Here is an 18583-nt window from a genome sequence, read left to right as displayed (position 1 = left end):
TATGGCAAGTTAAGCTCATTTCTTAGTCCCATTTTTAGTGAATAGAATTTAATTCCATTTTTACGACTCATAGACTCTTATTGTTAATTGAATTTGGAAAGCTTCTAAGTTCAGCCTTTATGCAGTACAGGAATCATCCCTATAGTATCTCTGCAAGGTTGATATCCAATAGCATTGATAATCTATATACAATTGAGACACAATGGGAAATACGTTGGGTTTGAAGTGTGATGACCTGGTTTTGAATCCCGATTCTGTTCTTTACTGCCCATCCTGGGCAAGATACTTTAGTTTATCCATATGAATTGTAAGACTCTAATCCTGTATCTTCACTGTCTCATGAAATGTTCTATTTAATTTTTTGTAAACTCATTTTTAGAAAATTATTTTTGCTAAGTTCAGTCCTTCCCAGATCTTTTTGCCTTTAATTTACATCCACTGATCATAGTTCTATTTTCTGAGCAATGTTCTATTCTTCTTCATGATTATCCCCTCTACATATTTGAGTAGACTGGTAATTTTTTCTTCTCCTCTCTTCCAAACTAAACATATTGTTTTGTTTTGTTTTGTTTTGTTTTTTACTATTCCTCATATGGTTTCCAAACTCTTCATGCTTCAGATTAGCCTTCTCTATAATTATCATTTGAAATTTGGTCTATATCGGACCAAGAGCAGTGATACTACTCAGTTTCTTTGTTTTAGATAGCAGAGTTGTGTTTGTCAGCTTTAAAGGACCACAGAGATATGAGCTAATTTTATGATTGTATTAATTTTTATGCCCAGTAGGCATAAAAGCAGGCCCAGCAGATATATTTGTCAAGTAGAGTGCTATTGTCAACATTGACTCGTTTGCTATCTATAACTTACCTTGGGGGCTTTCAGTGATTTATGAGCAATCTTTTATAGGCTGCTTATGAATCTGGCTGGCTCTTTCATGACATGAAACCAACACTCTAGCTAATTGTGCACTTGGAAAGCCTTTACTGCTTAATCATAAATGCAGATTTCCTAAGAGTATTTCTTGTAAAGTAGCATAAAATATCAGTTACAAAAAACATTTTAATTTTGGTGAATAGGCTTGTGGAACTCTGCATTAAGAAATATTCTTACGACTTATTCTTGGATGATTTTGATTGCCTTTTTAGAGGCCCTTTTCAGAGTAATATGATAATGAACAGAATTCCTGCTATTCAACAAATATTTATAAAGCAATTGCAGTGTACTGGTTATTATGGATATAAAATAAATCAGATTGTGTTCTCAGAACTCATATTCTCTTAATCATATTCAATATGTCCTCAGGTACACATAAAGCTAGGTAGAAACTGAAGGGAGACAGATAAGCTCAAAATACTTGAGTATTTGAGGGGGCCCAAAAAGTGATTTTAAGCTTGGGAAGTCAAAGAAAACTACACATAAAAAGGTACCCCTGCTAATCCTTGAATGTAAAAATTTGACATGGAGAACATTTAAAGCATAAGTGATAAATAACCTGACGCATGCACAGAGCATGATGTTGAGTTTTAGGTTAGGTAACATGAATAACATTTAGGTTTTGCAGAGTTGGTTTTGTTATTGTTAATGAAGGGGAGTAAGTTCAGCTTATGTGGCACTGTCCACATGAGGCCTTTGCTGATTTCCTCTTTTCTTCAGCTGCTGCCTTCCTGTCACAAAATTATCTTGCACTTAGTTTGTATTTATGTCTGTATTTGTTTATGCATTAAATGAAGATTCCCTAAGAAGAGGAACACTTTAAGTTTCTCTTTATACTACTACTGCATTAGCTCAAAGTCTGACATAGGATAGATGCTTTATAAATGTCTGTTGATTGATTAATATGAAATTATTAGAAACGTAGTTGAATCTGAATTATGCAGTAACTTAAATGCCAGAATGAATTGGTAACCACCAGAAGATTTGGGGTAAGACACTGATAATGCACAGATTTGTACTTTGGGAAGATAACCTTTGCAGCACAATGAAAGAACAATTGTAGAGGGTCTATAAATGACAAGTTTGTGAACTTATTTAAAAATATATATATTTTAACTCTATTTCAATATGATTTATTTCCTTTGTAATCCTTTGTCTTTTATTTTGTATATTTAAAAACATTATCCTGAGGAGTCCATAGGTTTCACTAGATTGCTGAAGAAGGATCCATGATACAAAAGGGATTAGGAACTTTTGCCCTCACAAGAAAACTATTGCAAAAGTCCAACAAAATGATGAGAGAGGGTGGTGGTACTTTTAGTGGGAAGAAGGGGTATGGATGTAAGAAGTTTTGCAAAGAGAGCCAGCAATGCCTCTCAACTGATTGCATGTAAGGAGTTAGGGAGAGAAGTAAGTCAAAAGATAGGACCAAATGTGGGGTAAAGGGAGGATGAAGGTAACTTCAGGCATCTTTTTTTTTTTTTTTTTAGAGAATAATGATTTATATCTTAGGAATAGATTTACAATTTGTTTTAATGGATTTGATCTACATAATGTGGGGGTAGTAGTGAGTGGATAACCATGTTTGAAGCATGTTAGATTCTGTATCTAATATTGGCAGTGTAAGTTCAGGCAAGTCATTTAATCCCTAATGCTCTAAAAAATCCAAAATTATGCTGAGAAAGTAGTGAGCTACATTAAGGAAGTTCCTCACCAAGACTGCCTAAACCAATGAAATTATAGTTCCATTCCCTGTCTAATCTTTAACTCGCTCACTAGCCCCTTCAGCTCAACATCTCAAAAGAAACAGCATTCCCCATCAGTCTTGCCTTCAGAATCTCTCACGTCTTTTCCTTTCTATTCTCACTTAGTCACCACTCTAGTTCAGCCCTTCATCCCTTTCTGCTTTTAGTCTCATCTACTTCCTATCTGTAAACTGCTATCAGATTTAGTTCACCAAAACATTGTTCTTAACTACATTCCACTCCTTGTTTTAACAAACCAAAAAACAAACATGCCTTCACCAGCCCTTCATTTTTCAGAAGTCCTAAAGTTTTGACTCCTTAGCTTGACATCTGAAGCCTTTTCTTATCTAACGTATCTTTACAGTTCTTATTTCCTACTTTTCCCTTTAACTTATGTGGTAGCTAAACTAGACTATTTACTGTTCCTTTAAATACCATATACTTGTGCCTTGTCATGTTATTCTTTCTTTGTCCCCTCCCAATTGCTCTCCCTACTTCATGAAATCTTTTCATTTCATTCTTCTTTCAGGGTGCAAGGAAGCAATCTCCTTTCTTCTCTGATGTTCTCAAGGCTACTTATAATATTCTTATGGTATCTGTCAGACTGTTTAATAGAATCAGGGGAGATAGAGTAGATGAAACCAGGTGGAAAAAAAAAAACATATAACATTAAAGCATTATGTCTTAATTCAGTTTTACATTCCCCTTAGCATTTCCATATAATAATATAAATTGGAATGAATTAATGTATTTTGTGCATATTTTCATATGTAATTTATAATATATAGTTCCCTATTAAAACCAATTACATAATGACATATCCTTAAATTGTGTTTTGCATGATGTTGATTAATGCTGATTATGGTAGTGTTAAATATAAAATGGTATATGCCAAATACATTACAAGTGACAATTTGGGGTGTGAAAATATCTTTAATTTCTTCTATTTTGCCCCCCACAAAATCCCTTGTTCCCTCTTCAAGAAATTAGCATATTTTGAAATATGTTCTGTGAATAAATTAGTTTTCAAAAAAATGCTTTTGTAAAATTTCATCATATTACTCTTATTACAATTGCCAAATTAGTTTTCTATTTTGAGGGCATTTATTAGCTTGCTCTTCCAGTTTTTTACTGTTTTAAGTAGCACTCTATGTTTTCTATCAATTGCTTTTCTTTTCCTTGACTCCCACAAATGGAATTACTGAATTTGGGAGTCCTCTGTTATGGGACATTTATTAGCTTGTTTCCAGTTTTTTACTGTTATAAGTAGCACTCTCTGAATGTTTTCTACAAATTGCTTTTTTTCCCCTTGACTCCTCTAAATGGAATTACTGATTTGAGGATAGAAATGATTTTATAATTCATTACATATCACTAGATTGTTCTCTAGAAAAAGTGAACAGATTTATCATGCCACAAATAGTGCATAGGTATGCCGTGAAATTATTTTTTATTTGTATTTCCCATTTTATTACTTTGTTCTTTGTGATTTTTAAATACAAATGAGACTTCTTCAAATATCATTTGAGTTGAATGAGTTAGCAGCATTTTCTAATGTCAAACACTATGTCCTCTTACAAATTATACTTTGGTTGTAGAATACTGAATTTAAATGAAGTAGTGCTCTAATTTATTGTGGCATTTGTATTTTTCCAAATATTAGAGTAAAATTACTTTGAATTATAGGAGTTTTGTATATTTCTGAAATGTGCTGGTAATTACAGAGAAAAATTTAGAAATGTTTTACAACAGCCACATTTGAGAAATTCCATTTTAAAGATTAATTGATCTCTCTCCTTTTAATCATATGATATTTTTTTTTTCTTTTCCCACAGGCTATGGTTGCTTGTTATCCAGGCAATGGAACAGGTTATGTGCGACATGTTGATAATCCAAATGGAGATGGAAGATGTGTCACATGTATATATTATCTTAATAAAGATTGGGATGCCAAGGTATGCAACCTGATTTTGTGTAAAATACATTTTCTCAGAACCATAGATAATGTCTAGATCTTAATAAAAATTCTTAGAGAGAGAGAGAGAAAGAGAGAGAAAGAGAGAGAGAGAGAGAGAGAGAGAGAGAGAGAGAGAGAGAGAGAGAGAGAGAGAGAGTGTGTGTGTGTGTGTGTGTGTGTGTGTGTGTGTGTGTAGAAGTGTAACATATATAACTTTAAAAAGCTTATTTTGAGCTTAGAAATTGACACATTCCCTACAATGGCTTTCTTTATTATCAGGAGATAATAAACTCTATTTCTAGCATTCATCCAAAACTAAATAATTTTCCTCAAAATTTACCTTTATTATGTTTATAACTTCCTTTAATTTTTTTCTAAAAATAAGAACTATTTTTACAAACTCTTGAGAGGCTTTCAAAAAATGTATATATAAATAGACACTTTTTTTTGTTTGTTTTTTAAGAGTTTATTAAATAATTATTTGCCATATTTACCTGTTTCACAGACTAGACCTTTTTTGGAAGGAAATGGAGACAGGTGTCTTTTCATAACTTAACATGTTTTATAATTTAACAGTGTATAATAGATTTCATAAAAACAGTATATTTACCATCTCATAATGATTTAAAAAACCCTATTGTTTAAATATTGATTTTGTTTTTCACTTAAATTTAATTGATGTTTAAACAAATCTTTTTGTGACTTTGCTAGAAGTTAGAGGAAGTGATTCTTTCTTAATCAGAGAACTTCTAAGAAGGCAAATGGCTCACTAGATTTAAAAATAAAAAAAAAAAAACCCAAAAACACCATTCCATAAGATTTAGTATGCTGACTTTAAAATTTTCTTATTTTAATTTTAATTTTATTTAATATTTTCCAATCATATATAAAGCCTTTTTTTAAAAATTTTTTTTATAAAGTTAAGTTCCAGGTTCTCTTTTTTTCTTCCCACCTCTCCCCCTCCCTTAAGAAGGCAAGCAATTTGATATTGATTATACATGTGAAGTCAGGCAAAACATGTTTTCCTATTAGCCATGTTACAAAAGAAAACAAACCAAAAAAAACAATAAAAATTAGTTTGTTTTTTTTAAAGGATATCTTAGTCTTCATTTAGATTTCATCTGTTCCTTCTTTGAAAATATGTAGCATTTTTCATCATGGGTCCTTTAAAAATGTCTTGGATCATTTTTCTTGATTTAGAATAGTTAAATCTTTCAGGATTGATCATCCCTTATAGTATTGCTTACTCTGTATAAATTCTTCTGATTCTACTCACTTAAATTTGAATGAGTTCATATAAGACTTCCCAGATTTTTTTGAAATCATATTGCTGTCATTTCTTATAGTGTTGTAATATTCCATCACAATCAAATAACACAGCTTATTCAATTCTTTCCACTTGATAGTCTCTCAATTTCCAATTCTTTGTCACCATAAAACAGCTGCCAAAAATATTTTTGTACAAAAATGTCCTTTTCCTTTTTCTTTGATCTTTTTTTGGGATAAGCTGTATTGCTAGTTGTCAAAGGGTATGTTCAGTTTTATAATCCTTTGGACAAAGTTGAGAATTGTTCTTCTGAACAGTTGGATTGATTAGTTCATAATTTCACCAACAGTGTGTCAGGATTTCAATTTTCTTACATCTCTTTTAGCATGTAACAGTTTCCTTTTCTGTCATGTTAGTTAATACAATAAATTTGAAATAATATCTCAGTGGTTTTAATTTGCATTTTTATAATCAGTGATTTAGCATTTTCTCATGTTGACTATTGATAGCTTTGATTACTTCTTCTGACAAATTTCTGATCATATCCTTTGACTATCAATTGAGTGATGGCTCTCATTTTTATAAATTTAACTCATTTCCCTTAGATATTTGAGAAATGAGACTTTTACCTTTACTTGCTGTAAATATTTTTTCCCCAAGTTTCCTGTTTTCCTTATTTTGACTGGATTAGTTTTGTTTGTACAAAAGCTCTTTAAAGCCATTTAATCAAAATTATCTATTTTACTTCCTGCAATCCTCTTATCTCTTGTTTAATTGTAAACTCTTTTTTTATCCATAGATCTGGCAGTACATTTTTCCCATGATACCCTAGTTATGACATTACCCCTTTATTTCTAAATCATTTACCCATTTTGACCATATTTAGTATATGATGTGAGATGCTGGTCTATGCCTTGTTTCTGCCAAACTGCTTTCCAGTTTTCTAAGCAATTTTTGTCAACTTTTTTTTTTTTTTTTTTTTAAGAAAACAGAAACAATCTTTTATTAAGCATCTGTTATATGCTAGGCACAGTGTTAAGTATTCTCCAACAGTTGTTAGGTAGGTGGTGTTATCTTTATTTTACAGTTGAGGAAACTGAGAAAGGCACAGATTAAGTGACATGTCCAGGATTACACAACTAGTTAGTATCTGATGTTGGATTTGAATTCAGATCTGCCTGACTCTAGGCCCAGCAATTTATCTACATGGATACTGTGCCAAATATGTATGTGTATACATATACATACATATATATATATGCCTATTTCTTTCTTTTTTTTGATATACTGTATAGACCAGTGATCCTCAAACTTTTTGAATAGGGGGCCAGTTCACTGTCCCTCAGACTGTGGGAAGGCTGGACTATAGTAAAAACAGAAACTCTGTCTCTGCCCCTCAGCCCATTTGCCATAACCTGGCGGGTCGCATAAACGTCATCAGCAGGCCGCATGTGGCCCGCAGGCTATACTTTGAGAACCCCTGGTATAGACCATCTTTTTTTTTTTTTTTTTTTTTTTTTATATGCATTAAATACTATTCTTAAAAGTATTTTAAATCTGTGGTGTGATGTAATAATAGTAGTGTAGAAATCTTAGTATACAAACATAGTTGGAGTTTTTTTTCTAAATGCTGGCCCATATATAGTTAGAAAAAAAAATTAGGTGATTTCATTGCTGAATGAATTTTGATGTTTTGTGTCACCTTTTATTATGCCTTTAATAATGATTTTTGAGAATGATTTTCTGGGCTTAGAAAATAAGTTCATTCCCTTGAGTCTAAAGTATAAAACAAAATTGCCAGGAATTTATCTAAAATATGGAGATTCTGACTTACTGGCTTGCTTGATTTGATCTAGGTTATCAAATTGCATTATGTCATAATTAATAGATGAGAACTTAGGACAGTTCTTATATGAGTATTAAGAGGATATTTTGGGGCATGGGGATAGTATAGCCTGATGTGTACCTGATGTGTTGTATGGAGAAGGGGAGATATTGGAGTATTTATCACTCTAATGTACTCCCAATAAACCTGCCATATTCCAGAGGAAGGAAAAACCAATTAGGAGACTATTTTAAATAATCTAGCTGAGAAATAATGAGGACTTACATTAGGGTAGTGGCCATATGGTGGAAAGAGGGGATGTGTGAGAAAGATCTTGCTGAAAAACAAACTACACTTTGGCATCTGGGAAGTGAAGAAGAGCAAATGTTAAGATTATAAACTTGGGTGACTGGGAAAATGTTAGCAGTATATCCTGGGTTCCATTAATCAAAATCAGGAAGTTTGGAAGAAGGATAAAATTCTGAAGGAAGTTGAGTTTTGTTGAGGTTGAAGTATTGAGACATTCAGATATGTCAGAAATGTGATCAGTCAGAGTGGAATTTAGGGGAGAGAAATTACAGTTTGATGTATAAAAAAAAGTTAGAGATGATACTCAAGACCTTGCAAATGGATGTGGTCATCATGGGAAAGAATGTAGAGAAAGGAAAAGAAAACCCAGGACTGAAGCTTGAGGAACACTCATAGTAAGGGACAGATGCTTGATCAAGATCAATCAAAAGAGCCTGAGAAGAAGCAGTAATAGGAGAATCAGGAGTTTGCCATATTAGGCAAGCCGAAGGAGAGAAGTAGGGAAGAAGTAGAAAGCTGGATAAATGGGGAAGAAGTAACTATTAACAGCTTTAGACAAATATGAAGCGATCTAGGAGAATGAAACCTGAGTGTAGGTTATTGGTTTTAACAGTTAAAAGAGATTATTGGTAAATGTACTGTCAGGTTTGGAGTGGCCTCAAACACTTAATAGCTATGTGATTGCTGGGCAAGTGACTTTCAACCTTTTACCTTGGATCTTCATCTGTACACAAGGTGGAAAAGAGAATGGTAAACCACTCCAGTATTTTTGCTAAGAGAATCACAAATGGGGCAAGCAGAGTAGAGAGAATAGTTTCTAAGAAATGGGGGATTTGAAAATGATTATTACTAGGAATTAAAAAATGAGGAGGTGGTAAGAACAATGGAACTAGTATAACAACTAAGGATTTGAGAAAGAGAAAGGAGATTAAATAATAGCTTGAAGAAGTGGCAAAGGTAAGTGTTTTTATCTGTTTTTAAGGCTGAGAGACCTGGGTACATTTGTAACAGTGGAGAAGGACCCTATACATAAGAAAAGATTAAAAAGGATGGAGAAGAAGAAAATGCTCATAGCAGACAAGCTCATGTGGGGGATGGGAGAGAATGATTTCTAGGAGGAGAAAGGCCATTCCTTTAGACTGCATCAAGGATGACTATTGAACATATAGAGCTTTTTTGAGAGTTCAGACTAAAGGAGATGGAGATCACATGGTAGAAAATTGGTTGACATGCTTGTGTGATTTTTTTTCCCCCACTAGTATTAGGCTGCAAGAGAGCAAACTATAGAAGGCAGGTAATGGGAGTGACCTAAGGTTCAAAAACGCAAGAGAAGTTGGGTTAATGGCCAACACAATAGAATAAGAGGATCTTAAACTAGAGGAGACCTCTGAGGCTATCCAGTCTTGCCTAATTATACAGTTGAGGAAACTGAGATCCAAAGTTGTTGTCACACAACTAATATGCTTCAGAAGTGGGATTCCACACTTGGTTCTTTGATTTACCTTATATATATCTTGTATGTACATTGTTGTTTGCATGTTTTCTTGTCCTGTAGGCTGTGAACTCTTTGAGGGCAGGAACTATTTTTGCTCTTTTTCGTAACGACAGTACTTCCTTAGCATAGTATCTGCTGGAGTCAGTGCTTAATAAATGCTTATTGATTTGACTGACTCCACAGCCATGTCTTTTCTACTTAGTAGGGACTCAGTGAATGGCATGAATGAACTAATTTGTTATAGGATAGAGATTATGATGGTAGCAAAGTGAGCACAGAGCAGGAAGTAATAGAGAGTAGGAGAAAATGGAGGGATTGCAGGATTTAAGTGGGGTGAGCAAGAGGGAGATGGAAGAGGATGTGATGATTTGAGACATTTCAGAATTCAACATCGTGGAGGTGGCACACAAACAGGTGATCTGCAAATAGTAATGACTCAAATGCTTACTGAATTGAAAGTAAGTTTTAGTGGAATGCATAAAAGATAAAAGTAGTTTTCCAGAAGAAGATACCTACAGCTCATTAGGAAAAAATACATCCTTGAATGACTCATATTAAAATAAAAGTCTTCTTGCTGCTTCTTTGGATCAGTATCAGTCAGTCTTGTAATCAGCTTGGGCCATTTTTGTGCTGTGTAGAGGACATACAACCCGTATGATTTTTTTTTTTTAAACATTCACTAATGGTACTTTTTTAATTATGTTGAATAATTTTTTTCTAGGTTAGTGGAGGTATTCTTCGAATTTTTCCAGAAGGTAAAGCCCAGTTTGCTGACATTGAACCTAAATTTGATAGACTGCTCTTTTTCTGGTCTGATCGACGCAACCCTCATGAAGTGCAGCCAGCATTTGCTACAAGGTAGTATTCCTTTTAAGAAATACATGGTATAAAGAAATACATTTCTTTTAAGAAATACAAGCTTCCTTTGAGGGAAAATAAAGGAGCACTTTGAGGACCTTAAGTTCTGTTAAAAGCCACCTATAAACTGTTCAAATAATTTTTTCTTAGCATGCTTTGTAGTTGTGGACTTTCATAAGTAATCAGTTTTATGTACATTTTATTACTTTCACACAAATTTTACAGTTGCATTTGTCTTCAGAATCCTGTTTGCTGCATATATGTCTCTGTACATCTACTCATTAGTTCATATGATTAGATAAAGAAGAAATGGGGGGTGCAGGCTTTTCTGTCCTTGAGTTTGTGGCAGGTTCCCAAGTTTCCTTGTATTTCACTTTTCAGCTAGTAGATCCTTTCCACTTGGGTAGAAGAGTGGAATAAGGAAGAAGAAGCAGAGTTAAAAGATGAAGATAAAGAAGGAATGGTAGAAAATAGAAAGTAAAGATGAGGCTTAAAATAAAAGAGAAAAGCAAAGATAAGGATGGGATGTAATGATGGGTATAAGCGAAGATGGGATCATAAAAATTGTGGGAACGATTTTTAAAATAAGATTCAAAGTTCTGGGTATCTGCTACATTCTGTTTTCCAGAAAACTTTTTTCTTCTACTTTTCCTATGATAGCCAACATTTATTAAGCTCCTATGTACAGTGTGCTTTGTGACCATGCGAGATGCCAGCCATATAAATACAAAAATTAAATAGTCTCAACCTTTAAGACACTTAGATAACATGTATACATTTAAGGATATATAATAAATACAGAAACTATACAATATTTGTAGAAAATGTAATTTTAGGAGGAGAGCAGCTGGTGATGGATAAGTAAGAGCTGCTGTAGGAAGTAGTATTAAATAGCACATGCATGTCAAGCTTGGAGAGTAGACTGTGTACAATTATGTCAGCTAGCTTTCATTAAACTCCTACAAAGAGAATTAATTTGTTAACAAATGGTATCATTATGGGAAAATTATTTCAACAGGAATAATTATACTAAGAAAATACTGGTTTAGCCAACTTAGAATTAAAGGTAGCCTTAGAAGGTTATCAATCTTCTAATATTTCAGACTTGGCTTCTTCATGCATCGTAGAAGATACAATAACATAGTAAGTTACTAGCTGCAGTAGAGATAATTTACAACAGTGACAGAAGAACAGCACAAGGCTTCATCTTCAGGCCTTAGCACTTGCCACTAATGAGTGAATTCTTAAGAGATTTAGTGAGACCTTTCTTCTACCCATATGTATAGTCTTTGTTCTGTACCAAATACTTGATCTTTTTAACACTAAACTTTGCAACAAACGGAGGGCTAAACTCTTGTGACATAAGAGGTCAGAGAAAGACTTGGGAAAACATTATGGTTTTGAGAAATATCAGTCTGTTGCAGACTCTGGAAAAATAATGTATTCACACTTTACAAGGAAACTAAAAATATGAGGCAGTAGATGATCATTAAATGAGTCATAAGGATAAAGAGCTAAAAGAGGCCATCTAGTCTCGCTCCTAAGAGATGTCACTTCCAGCTGGGTTGCTCAGAAAAGTTTCCATGAAAGAGATTGGATTTGAGTTGGCAGCTTTGGAAAGAAAAGAGGATCAGTGGCTTTGGTGGAAGAGGCCTTCTTGGTTTATGCAATTGAATCTCCATATTTCACAGAGGAGGTCATTGAGGGCTAGAGAGGTTAAGTATCAGACAAGTATCAAGATCATACAGGTATTAAGTAGCAGTGCCACACTTTGCACACAAGTTCTCTCCCCACTGTGCTAGGAGACCATTTTGATGTTTGGCTAGACAAGAATTTTACAAGGAAATAGAGCAACGAAAGGAGATTAATTGTTTTGAGTAGACTATGGTATGATGAAAAGAGCCCTGACTCTGCTCTTTTGACCTGGGTTTAAAATCCTTTTCTGACATTTGCCAAAAACTTGTAAAATTACTTTATAGTAGCTTGTAGTTTGCTTCTCCATATATAAACCAGAGTCAGTTGTAGAAGAGAAAAATCAGCACTAGGAATCACAGTGTTACAGTGGAAGGAAGGACACAACTTTTAAGGATCCAGAATCCTAGGTCCTGGTCCAAGCCATGCTATTAGCTAACTGCATTGTTGGACAAATAATCCAGCCTGTCAGAATTCTGCCTTCATTAAATAAAATCAGATGATTCTTAATTCTCTTCCATCTTTGTAATTGTTATTGTATCCCAGATTAGACTCTTGGATCTAAGTTGGAGGGCTACAAAGTCAATTTACCTTTTAAGTATTATTTCATAATCTTCACTCTGCACTTGTAAGACAAGATTGCTTGTCTCTTTCATATACCCCATGCTTTCCTACTTCTGCCATCTTCCTCAGAGATCATTTAATTATATCAATGTCAATTCTCTTAACACTAACCTTCCCCACCTCCCTTAACTCTGATAATTTTTTGCTTTTAATCAATTGATCAATTAATTCACCAATTAATATTTTCCAGACAATCTAAGTTTATTAAAATTATACATCCAATATGTGAGGCCTGAGGGGTTTTCTGTAAAGATGTGAGCATTAATAACATGGATTTAATGACATTTTTGTTTGCTGTTCTGAGGGCTTTTTTGCGTAGTTCTCACCTATGTATTTGAATGAATCAAATTGCCGTACAAGTGAGTGTTTATTGTACTAATAACTTATTTTTAGATAAAATACTAAAATATAGTTTCATATATATAGTTAGATGAAATATTTACAATAGTTAAAGTAGAATGTTACATTGCTGAGGTTTTTTTGTTTGTTTGTTTTTTTCCCTGAGGCTGGGGTTAAGTGACTTGCCCAGGGTCACATGGCTAGGACGCCTAAGTGTCTGAGATCAGATTTGAACTCCTGAATTTAAGGCTGGTGCTCTATCCACTGCGCCACCTAGCTGCCCTGAAGAGAGGTGTATTTCCACTGCCTGTCCCCAGCCTTAACATTTTGTATATCACTGCATAGTTTCATTCATTCTCCATTATCTCATTTTTTTCCTTTGTTTTCAATTTTCTTCTAGGTACGCAATTACAGTGTGGTATTTTGATGCAGATGAGAGGGCACGAGCTAAAGTAAAATATCTAACAGGTAATAATCACTTTGGGTTTGTATTAAAAACTAAAACTTTTCTTCTTAGTGATTTCCAAAAATAGACCCATACCAAAGAAAAATATTATTTATTTTCCTGAAATTTTACATTCTCTTATTTAAAAGGCGAATTCTCATGTCTGTAGCAAAGAGGTCTTTGGCTAATTAAAACAGTCCAGTTCTTGCTTTCAGCATTTCAATTTAACCGTTAGATTTTGTATTTATTAGATGTACATAAAATCAATTATGACTGAAAGCAATTATTCTTTTGTTATGAAGATATATTCTTTTGGTTCAGTTCAGAGTTTTGGGTTGTTTCTTTTATAGCAGTAGTAATAACACCTACGGCTTCTTTGCCTTTTTCTGTATGTTTAGTGGATCACTTCATTCTAATTTCAAAGAATGAATATTCAGAAAAGCCTGTTCTCTTTTAGTTATGAGAAACTACATCTATTATGAAGTCATGATGATTTTCATACTGATCAATATTTAGCAATTCTGCTCTTCCTTCCCTTTTTGTGTTTTACTCAAGTCATTTGCAGAAGTTAATTTTATTAGGATGAAGGACTTTTTGCTACCATGCATTCATTCTAAAAAGGTAGACTTTAGAACCAGTAAATAGAGCAATAGGGACATAAATTTAGTCGATCTCCTCTCATTATATAAAGAAGCTGAGTCTAGAGAGTAGGTTACAAAAGCATGATTTGAACCTAGGGCACCTGATTCTAAATCCAGGCTTTTGATATTTTGATATTACTGCTATCTTAAAGGTTCATTAATTAATAAAGCCTAGAAGCCCCTAGACTTGCTTGTGCTGGAGGTAATATTCTGAAGAACAAATAATGGTTTTTCAGTTAATGATTGCAAAGTTAGGATTTTGCCATCATGTGATTGAGGAATAAAATGTAGAGAAGTAACTCTCTCCAGCCAGGTGTAAAATAGAGTTGCTTTTTTTTTTTTTTTTTTTTTTTTTAACTGAGATGCTTTCTTTTTCCCTTTGCAGGTGAAAAAGGTGTGAGGGTTGAACTTAATAAACCTTCTGATTCAATTGGGAAAGACGTTTTATAGAGTCTTTGATCCAGCAACACACCTACATCAATGCTGTTTATTAACTTGTGAACTTGAATAAACGGGATAAAGGAAAAATAGACAACAAATCAGCATTTTAATATGGAAACCAAAACAACATTTTTGTGTTGCATTCAAAAGAAGATTTTGACTGCTGTGGCATTGTACTGTGTGACTTGGACTCCAAACCTGTGACTGCTTCTTTGAAGAATATAAGCAATTAAAAATGACATATACATCTGGACATAAAATAAGTGCCCTACATAGAATTTTTTCATTATTATATTTTGCCAGACCTGTCATCCAGCTGAATCCAATTCATCTCTCTCTTTTTTATATAGTCAAATTTGAATTTGGGGTAATTTTTATATGACCAGGTACAGTTTATCAAAATGAATTGAGTACAAATTACAGTATTATTCTCCAAAAATAGCATCAATCTATTTTTGTAAAACCTCTTCATATTGTTATCCTTTGCCCTTAAAAGACCTAATTTAATGATAGTTGCCAGTAATTGAAGATCACTTTAATTTACTTTACATTTAAAGTCAGAAAAGGAGCACTTTAATTACCAGCTAAAAATCAGATTCTTTTGTAGTCATATCTTAAACTAATTTGAACTCTTAAAAGATTGCTACTGTATTTTTTTACTTTGTCCTTAATTAAATTTAACAGGAAAAAAAATCACTCTTCTACTATCAGTTATTTTATTTTAGTTCATGTTTTTACAAGTTAAATCCAGAGTGGGAAGGTCTTTATCTTTTTAAGTTAAAATTTTAAAACAACAACAATAATAATAAAATGACTGGCACTGAGCTTGAGGCTATATCCAGGTTATCCTTGGCTTTGGGGATATAGCATCAAGTTCCTAAGATTAAAAAAAGGGCTTTCTTAGACTTTCAGATATACCCTGAAATTTCCTCTGTCTTCATTCCTAAAACTTTTAGATATATCCATGTTTTCTTCCTATTAAATGTGTCCCATCTGATCTGCAGATCAGTAGCACCTTGATTCTGTTATATAGTATCAAGAACAAATGATGTGGACAGTAAGATTGAAATGCATCATAACAGACTTAATGTTGCATGAATTTTCAAATTCTTGTTCTGTTGAAGAATTCCTAAAATAGAACATGGCCTTTTGATCAGTAACGAAAAAGATGTACATTTAGTAAGAAAGTTGAAATGCTTTGGTTTTTGTTTTGGAATTTTTTTATTTTTCAGAAAGCGAGGGAATGTTACTAAATCACACAAGACCTCCCCAGACTTCTATTATTTAAAGAATGAATTGGGATAGGTGTCTTGGAATTGAATGTTTTCCTGTGCTCATTAGCAAAATCCACAGGGCCGTATCCATTCTCAAATTATGGGTACACACTTGCCCACTTAAGTTTTCTATCTCTGTCCTTGATTTCCTTTGCCAAAACAATGTGAGTGTACAGAAATATTTCTGTATATATTTCAACTTATGACAATTTTAGCATCTGTATAGTTTGTATTCAATTAGAAACCTTTTCTATGGAAAGCTCAGTAATTTTTATTAAAAGATTGCTATTGTTCATGTAAAACATGAAAAAAAATTAATTGTTTAGTGAAACTGATAGTGCGAATTTGGGGTGATGGTAAACATTCAGTATTGTAATCTTACTTGGGGGAAACTGCAGAAAGAATTCTAGCTTGTACTCAGAATTATTGTTTTTACCAAATGTATTCCATTTTGTCCTCTTCTCTCCCTCCCTTTCCATAAATTTGACCCTATACCTCCTCTGTAAGTGCCTCTGCCAGCCTGACCCAGGAATGCAAGTTGTTTTTGCCATCTGGTCTGGTGTACAGTGCAGTGCATTGCATTAGGCCACAATTACAAAGCACTACTTTTTTTTTTAGGTTTTCAGAAGTCATATTATATCGATGGGAGGTATGTTTGAATTTTATTTTTTAGATATGTGTACAGAAAAGGCCTTTAATTTGTGAGCCCCTTTGTAATTCAAATGTATACTTATGCAGTTATGCAAAGTACCAAAATCTGATCTCTTGTGTAGTGCTTGCCAGATTGATATAACATAGATGTGTATTTTTTTTAAAATATGCACCATCATTTTTATAAATCATTAGGAAAACATCAACAATTCAGGGCAGCCATATTTTCACTATCTTCTTAAAATTTCATGGTAGTGGGACAGTTAACTTGTCACTAAGTAGGACTTTTAAAAATATTTTCATGACCTGTTTGTGTTTAATCCTGGTTAAAGATAAAACTCCCAAATACTATTTTTATTCATGATATTAACCAGCTGTAAAACACAGACCTTTATAATAGGCAAAAAATTTCAGGATTCATTTACAATTGCCTATAGAGTCATGTAATTTGAAAAGCAGTGTTTCATTATGAACGAGCTCTCAAATTGCTTGTAAAGCTAATCTAATTAAATGGATATATAAAGGTTCTTGGAAAACTATGGTTTATTTTCAAAAGTCATCTTGTTATTTTTAAAAGACTGTATCATCCTAATGACTTTCTTGCCAGTTCACTTATTTCATGATGTAGTTTATAGGTGTTTATATTGCTGTATTGCCTATTTGGACTTAGTCCAATTACTTGTATTATTATTTGTAATATTAGTCTCTAGTGTTTTTTGTTTTGTTTTTCATTTTTGAAGGTTGGATAACAGGAAATACTTTAAAGAGTAGTATATTAGTAGAAACCCACCCCATGGGGTAATATTTCTAAAGCTTTATGTTTTAAGGAAAGGGAGTCTACAGGCACAGTGTTTGGATACTAAAATGTTTGTTTTTCTTTGAAAGCAAAATTATCTTTGGCTTTTTCACAAGATTTTTATAATTACTAGATAATATTTTTTTAAACATTTGTTTCTTGGTGCTCCATAGTACACTTTAAAAAATAAAACTACTTCAGATTTACTCGAGTACCTATTTCCAAGTAAGAGTTAGGTTGCATGGACAAGCCATATTTTCAAATTTTATTTAATTTTTTTATTTTGTGGTATGAATTTGTATTGTGGACTTCTGAAGGACTAACGAGTCCTTGACAAATTTTAATACTATATAAAACCCTTATAAAGAAACTTCCCTCCTGATAGAAAGGACCTTGGGTATACTTTGAAAAACTTCTCATTTATTGCTCTCATTAGATAATTACTAATCCAGGAAACTGATTATTGGACATCCTCCACCCCACAGTTTCCTTTAGTAATACAGATTGACAAGGCCCCCAAAAATTAACAAGTTTATAAGTTAAGGGAAACAAATAGAGTCCACATCACAAAAGACCTTAGAAAATGTATATAATCCTAAGCAACCTTTCTACTTACTTAGGTACTTACGCCCTTCATAAGATTCTAGTGAGGGGTTTCTGGCAGTTGTTAATCTTCCTTGGGTTTCTTTCTTTTCTCTGAAATTATATGCAGTGTTTCTTTTCTATAGCCCATACTTCCTGAAATTCTTCTTCCCTTGCAACAAATGTCACAGGTCCTTGACCTATTGTAGGTCCTTGTCCTACCTTGTACTGTTCAGCCACCAGCCCAGAATGCTTGTAGTTTTTCTGCTCCTGGAAGGTGGCTTCTGTTCCCTTTCCCAGCAGAAGAGCACATCTTCCACAATTCCTGGCAGCCTGTCACAGCTCAAAAATCACACATCTTTATTTCTGAAGCCTTTTATTGTATTGGTTCTGCTCCTGACTTTATCCAATAGAGAGCTTCCAATGGTCCAGGGGAGCCAAGTTTTCCTTGCACCTCTCTTCCCAGTTCTATGGTGGTTCACAGTGACATGTCACACTGCTTGGTGTTGACTTTCCTGCATTCTTATTTCACAAGTCACCTATCCAAGGGGCTAGAAGCTTGGAAGAACATCCTAATCTGTTTCTTAATTGTCTCTTAAATCTCATCATGACCACCCCTGGGATCAGCTGAATTAGATTATTCAGATTAATGGGGGCTGTTAAGGACCATGCCTAAGTGAAAGGGCAGGTCAATTGTCCCAGAGCCTCC

General features: G+C 33.6%; 1 protein-coding gene across 2 annotated transcripts in view; it reads left to right on the top strand.

The window, feature by feature from the left end:
• The window catches only part of EGLN1 (egl-9 family hypoxia inducible factor 1), a 68353-nt gene extending 51321 nt beyond the window's left edge, over window positions 1-17032 (top strand). Inside the window, exons 2-5 of one of the 2 annotated variants that reach the window (XM_074262392.1) lie at window positions 4514-4633; window positions 10253-10389; window positions 13445-13512; window positions 14516-17032. In XM_074262392.1, coding sequence (XP_074118493.1) covers window positions 4514-4633; window positions 10253-10389; window positions 13445-13512; window positions 14516-14580 — 390 coding nt within the window. In that variant the 3' untranslated portion in view covers window positions 14581-17032. The remainder of the gene's footprint in view (window positions 1-4513; window positions 4634-10252; window positions 10390-13444; window positions 13513-14515) is intronic. The other variant, XM_074262391.1, reaches the window with a different exon arrangement.
• Window positions 17033-18583: the final 1551 nt, after the last annotated feature.

The sequence above is a fragment of the Sminthopsis crassicaudata genome, chromosome 4 (assembly GCF_048593235.1).
Source record: "Sminthopsis crassicaudata isolate SCR6 chromosome 4, ASM4859323v1, whole genome shotgun sequence".
In the NCBI taxonomy this organism is placed as follows: Eukaryota; Metazoa; Chordata; class Mammalia; order Dasyuromorphia; family Dasyuridae; genus Sminthopsis; species Sminthopsis crassicaudata.
Note: the sequence above shows the minus strand (reverse complement) of the source record. Positions and strands in the feature narration are given on the sequence as shown.